General features: G+C 59.2%; 1 protein-coding gene across 1 annotated transcript; it reads right to left on the bottom strand.

The window, feature by feature from the left end:
* Window positions 1-2,702: 2,702 nt before the first annotated feature.
* LINJ_17_1080 (conserved hypothetical protein) lies at window positions 2,703-4,928 on the bottom strand (the record flags this gene model as incomplete). The annotated part of the gene is made up of 1 exon (XM_001464729.1): window positions 2,703-4,928. One exon carries the CDS (start codon window positions 4,926-4,928, stop codon window positions 2,703-2,705), a length of 2,226 nt encoding a protein of 741 aa, XP_001464766.1.
* Between the last annotated feature and the right edge of the window lie 1,252 nt (window positions 4,929-6,180).

Here is a 6,180-nt window from a genome sequence, read left to right as displayed (position 1 = left end):
GGGAGAGCGAAGCAAACTAAGAAAACGCTATCAAAGGGCAAAACACACACACAGGCACAGGCACACGTCCGTGCATGCGCACACTGGATGGTCCCGTCAGCTGAGAAGCACGGCAAGAAAATGAAGGAAAGACATACAAGACCACGACCAAGAGGAGCTGGAAAGAAGATCAACACCGCGTAAAACAAAGAGCAGCAACAGAGGGAGATACGCACACACAGTGAGTCGTAGCGGGCAGTCGACACAGCACCGACAGGGAAGGTGCTGACAACAACAGGAAAGGTCACAATGCGATATCGTTATATGGATGAGAGTCCGTGCCCTGGCAACGCAGTAGGTGATCGCCTGCTTAGAGGTCTTCCTCTATGGGGTTATGTGAAGTGTACACCCTCTTCGAGTCCGTGTGCACACTGACGCCTTGTTATTATTCATGGACAGGCGCGTGTGATTGCCTTAGGCCGACGAGACGCCCTGCTGAAATCGCAGACGCGCGCGCGACGACTCGTTGAGGGCTCACACTCCCAGAGACGAATAGGTGAATAGGTATGATGATGTCGCCAAGGCAGCCCTGCTACGAGACGGGGAAAGCCAAAGAGGTGGTCGGTATTAGAAAGTAGACGGCTGACGCGAGGAGCGTTTTGCTCAACTTGTGCGCAGACATGACGCATGTTGTAATGATTCGCGTGTGTGTGTGTGTGCGCGCGCGTGCGTGTGTGTGTCGAAGGGGAACCGCGTCGGAGTGGGCACAGAGGAGGACGAAGGCGGCGAAAATAAGAATGAAGGCAGCGAGGACATCGCAAACGTTCCTGGAAAGAAGGTGGTGCAGCCGCAGCAGACGTAGCAGCACCAGTCGCGGCACGCTGTTCCACACGACAGCGTGCGCTTCTTCTGTTTTTCTTGTGTTTCCTGTCCCTCCATCATCCACCCGCCTCGCCGGAAGCGGCGTGGGAAGGCCATCGATAGAGGAAGAGGGGAGAAGGACGTGGCCATCACACCATCGCGGCACTGATCATGCGCCCTGGTCTGTATCGCTTTCAGTGCTGTCGTCTTCTGTCGATGAAAAGGGGCACGCGTCCGCCCTCGCAGCCGTGCACATCAAACGGGGTCGTCTTCTGGAAGTATGAGACCTGCGATGCGGCTGCCAGCGCATGCATGGCCCCTTGTGCGTGGATATTTCTTGCGTGTGTGATAGACCGTGATGCGGAGGATATAAGTGGCAGGGGAAGGGGGGGTGTTGTAAGAGAGGGCAAGAAGAGACAGGCAAGCCCACACACACACTCTTGTCCACCGACCCTACTGCACACCCTTCCTCCTCCTCCTCCTCCCCCTGTACGGCCCTCCTTACTTGGCCGCCGCTGGCCACGGGAGGTTCATCTTCGACTGGATCTTGGCGATAGAGAGCCCCTGTGACTCCACATATTCCTCCAGCGCAGCAGCCTCATCCGCGTAGCGCGCCACGCTCGTGCAGACACGCTGGAACTGCAGCGAGTCATCGGCAACGAGGAAGGCACTGTGCCGCGCACACACGAGAGCCGCGCAGAGTGCGCCGATGGCGAAGTATTTGCTAAAGGCAGCGACTCGAACCCCGCTCATATTGCTTGCTAGCTCCTCCTAAAAAGATGTCGTCACTTGCTTCGAGCTCCGCCTATGATTTCGAGTGTGTCTGCTCGCATATGATCCGTGAGGTGTTTGGGCGTATTCGCGTCGGTGTCCCTTGATGAGACAGCGCGATAAAGAGGTCGTAGCAATAGGGCTGTCCAACCACTGCAGCCCAGCAGTATGGGGAGGAGGGGGGATGCAGAGAAGCGATGTGGAGATGGAGAAGACAGTGAGAAGGAAACAGAAGGTGAAGAACGGTGATGGGAGCACCAACCACCGCACCAGGGGCGCGCACCTGAGCGTGCGTGTGCGCCCCTTGCCTACTTCGTACATCTCCACTGGTGGGCGCTGTACAACTCCCACACCTATAGAAGCTTTTGATTCGCGAACCGGGAGACAGAGAGAGGCAAAGGCGGGGCGGAGCAGCGATAGGATGAGGTATGCCTGACTCCGCACATACGCTCTGTGTGTAAGTGTGTGTGTGTGTTTCTGTGATGGCTCCCCCGGCACACACTTTTTCTCGTTTCAACTTTAAGAGATGCAGAAAGAGAAAACAACGGGAAGGACGGAGGGAGGGAGGGAGGGGGAAGAGGTCCTTCAGCGCCCCTCCCGCCCTTTCCCGCCCCCCCCGCCCCCTCCTTCTTCATGGTCGCCCGACTCGCGACACGCTCGCCCGCATTCGGCTGCTGCTGCCGCTGCTTCCACTGCTGCTGCTATTGGTGGTGACGTTGCTGTTCCTTAACGAAAAAAAAAACGAATACAAGAACACAAACACTTAAGACGGGTGAAGCACAGCGCCAAACCCTCCCGACCGCCACTGCCCCAATATCACAGCACACACATCACACGCACCGCACACCCTCTTTCCTCACCCGGCGCGCGCACACAGCACACACTCGAGGGCCGAGACGTTTGATTAGTTAAGGTAACATGACACACGGTGAGCACCAGAGAACGACAACACGAAAACATAAACAAGGGAAAGAGCGAGCGAGGGAAGGAGGGAGGGAGGGGGTACGGAAGCTGGAGAAGTTGGCACACGCCCACACTGGCACTAAAGCACCCACGCACGCACCCACTAGGACACGCTCCGAACTTCGCAGCTACGCAGTGGCCGTCTCCTTCCTCTTGCGGAACGTGAAGGTCAGAGCGCTTGGCAAGCCGGGGCGCTCCACTGCGGCGCAGTAGTCCTTCAGCTCCTCGCTGTTCTCGCAAACGGCCGAGAAGGCGCGGAGAGAGGCAGCCACGATGTGCGCCGTCTTCTCCAGCCCCTCCGCATTGCGCCGAATGGCAGCCTTGCGTACCTCGTCAACGGCGCTGCTCGACATGACAGCCTTCAGCTTCTCGGCGGCGTTGCTGGCCACCTCGGCCGCCTTTTTGGCGTAGATCGGGATCTTGCTCACGTCGTCCAGCGACGGCTTCGCGCTCATGCAGCGCTCGTACGACCGCAGCGGCGGGTTGCGCAGCTGGCCGTAGCAGAGGAGCAGGCGGTGGTTGAAGATGTTCTCCACACTGATGAGGGAGCCCTTCGGCGCACTGGCAAGGTCAATGAGGTTCTTCCTCTCCATAAGGCACGCAGAGAGATAGGTGGCGTCGGAGAGGGAGCAGCACGCGTCGAGCAGGCCGTCGCGGGCGAGATCCATCTGTCCCGTCGTGCGCGTCGTTAGGGCAAGGTTGTGCACCGGAATGTGGGTGCGCTTGTTGATCAGCGTCGCGGGAATAAAGTTCGTGCTCTGCAAGCACAGCGCCGTCATGTTTTCCTTCTGGGCGCGCTGCGCGAAGTTGATGTACCATATTGCCGGTACCAGCTCTCCCTGCGTCAGCAGGTCGAGCTCCACCTCGAAGCTCATAATGAGTTCCATCGCGCGCAGCACGTAGTCGTTCGAGAAGAGCGTCAGTACCGTGCTGCACCGGATGCACTCCGCCTCCAGCTCTTTCGAGACACCAGGCATGTTGGCGAGGAAGACGGAGAGGTCAGTCGTGTACGACAGCTCCTGGAGGCGGATGAAGTCCGCCATCGTGTTCATCATGCGCCGGTGCGCCAGCCCGCGGTTGCACAGCATCGTCTCCAGGAAGACGAGATACAGCTTGCTCACCTCCATGACCCAGCGCCGCACCGAGTCGATGGTCTGCTGGCGCAGGAGCATTCGCTGCTCCGGCGTCACCTTCAGGCGGTTCATCGTGCACTTTACGCGGTACTCAACGACGCCGTCAACCATGGCCTCGTCGGCCTCGAAGATTTTTTGATAGAGCGGGGCGCCGTACCTCCTCGTCAGTGTCTCCAGCGTGCGGCGATGCAGCGGGGCGCCGTAAAGGAACGACTCGTTGGGGTCACGGCTGAACAGGACGACGGCGCAGAGCGAGCGCGCCGGCAGGAGCGGCTGCAGCGCGCCAAAGTTCTCGATGAAGTCCGCAATGCAGGCAAGTGACTCCATGTTCACAAGCGTCTTGAACGACATCAATTGCTGCAGCAGGCGCTTGTAGGCGGACATGGCATCGGCAAAGGACGTTGCGGGCAGCGCCTTGGTCGGAGTGATGACGCTGACCCAGTAGGCGATCTCCTTCGCGCGTAGCAGCTTCGCCTCCGGCGCCGGCTCGCTGGAGCGGATGTAGAGGCCGCTCTCCAGCAGCGCGAGGGCCTCTTGGCAGATGTCGCACGCCGCCTCAATATCCGACCTCTTCTTCGAGTCCAGAAGCAGCGACAGGGCCGCGAGGAAGTGCTTGCGGAAGCGCAGCCGGGCAGCCACGGCGGGGCTCGAGGACTTCGCCGCGGCTGTCTCCAGCTCCGCCAGGATCTCGTCCACGCTGCAGTCGGGCTGACGGTCCAGCTCCGGGGGCACCAGCATGAACTCCTCCTCGCTGCGGTTCGTAGTGGAGAAGACGGCGCGCAGTACGCAGTCGAGGGAGCGCAGCACGCCGCGGCAGTAGGCGTGCAGGGTGCCGTTCTGCTCCTTGAGAAGATCCATGCGCAGGAAGTAGGGGAAGTCCAGGTAGCTCTGTGTGAGGGAGTACCCCTGCAGGTACGTGAGCTCCTTGACGTGGATGTAGTCCATTACATCCAGCAGCGCCGCCTCCGTGGACACGGTAGCCGCCGAGGGCACCTCTTCCGTCTTCAGGAGATGGGAAAGGGAGTAAATCTCCTCGCAGTTAAAGCCAGAGTCCGTCTTGGGGTCCATGATCTCCGGTGCGGAGAGGATGACCTCCTTGTCGATGCCGTCGAGGCAGTGGCAGCTCCAGGTCGACTCCCCCTTCAGACAGTCGTTGAAGGCGGTCAGGACATCCTCCCAGGTATCGTTGAGGTCGCAAAGTGGCTTCGGCGGTGGCTGCATGGTGACCACAGAGAAGACGGAGACGTGAGACAGAGAAGGCAAGGCGGATGTATGTGTGTGTGTGTGTGTTTCACACGACGCTGCGCGTGTACGCTACGTGCTTCTTCCTGTGTCCTGCTTCGGGGTGCCGTACGGCTGTGTTCCTTTTTCGCTCTTCCGTGGTGTAAGCGGCAAGACCTCTAGGCTCGCACGATGTGTGCGTGTGTGTGTGTGTGAAGAATGGAAAGGGAAGGGATGGGATAGAATGCTGGAAGAGGTCGGTGAAGAATCGTGCATGTGTGAGGAGGGAAGACACACACACACACACTGCAGCAGTAAGTCGCACAGAATTGCAGGCGCATGCGCATGCGCGGGCACCTAAACGGAAACACTTACTGCAGGTGCGTGGGCAGGACGCATCTGTCCCTTTGTGTACGTATCTGCCTCTCCTTCTCTTTCACCCGATGCGAGGAGCTGTGTGTGTGTGTGTTGGCACGCACCGCTGCCTGCGCGGCATCTCAGCGGTCCCTGTGCAACGCTCTCTTTCCCTGTGGGCGAAAGCCAGGCGGATGAGGCCTGTGAGAAGGCCGGATGCAGTTGGACCGCACGCTGCATGACAGAGAAGAGGGGCAGAGGTTGAGCAGGCCATTGCCGCCCCCTCGCCGCCGTCTGAGATCCTTCCGATGATGAGGTGAACATTGCATGGATCCGAGACGGCTCTCTGTGCTCGGTAAGCGCATGAGCGAGGCTCTCACCCCTCATCACCACTCAACTTCAGTGGACGCGCATGTCCGTCTCCGCCCGATCCTTCTTTGCCGCCGCACCTTCCGCCTGACTACTCCCCTGCAGCAGCGGCATCGTTTGTGCAATACCCCTCAGCGCAACACGTACGCATGGCAGCCCCATCACAAGCACACACACACACTTCCGGGATATATACACGCATATCGACACTGACAGGCAGTGGTGGGTGGTGAAGAAGCACAACGAGGAGCAAGAGAAAGTAGTGAAGAGATGTTGCCGTTGTGTGTGCGTGTGTGTGTTCAGCAGCATCGCCATCCATGATGCATGCCGAAGGAAAGGGCGCAACAGACTGAGAGAGCGAGAGAAGGAGCAGCGCACACAAACACACACACACACAATCACGGCTATGCTTGTGAAGTAAAGCAAGCGAAAGAAAAAAGAGTAAGACGGAGAGGCCCGTGCGGCAGTCCGGAGTCGTGTGAGGCGCATGACTCATCCTCGCACGTGTGTGCGCACACGCGCACACGCC

This window comes from Leishmania infantum, chromosome 17 (genome assembly GCF_000002875.2).
Source record: "Leishmania infantum JPCM5 genome chromosome 17".
Lineage (NCBI taxonomy): Eukaryota > Euglenozoa > Kinetoplastea > Trypanosomatida > Trypanosomatidae > Leishmania > Leishmania infantum.
The sequence above is the reverse complement of the archived record's forward strand: the minus strand, read 5'-3'. Positions and strand labels throughout refer to the sequence as shown.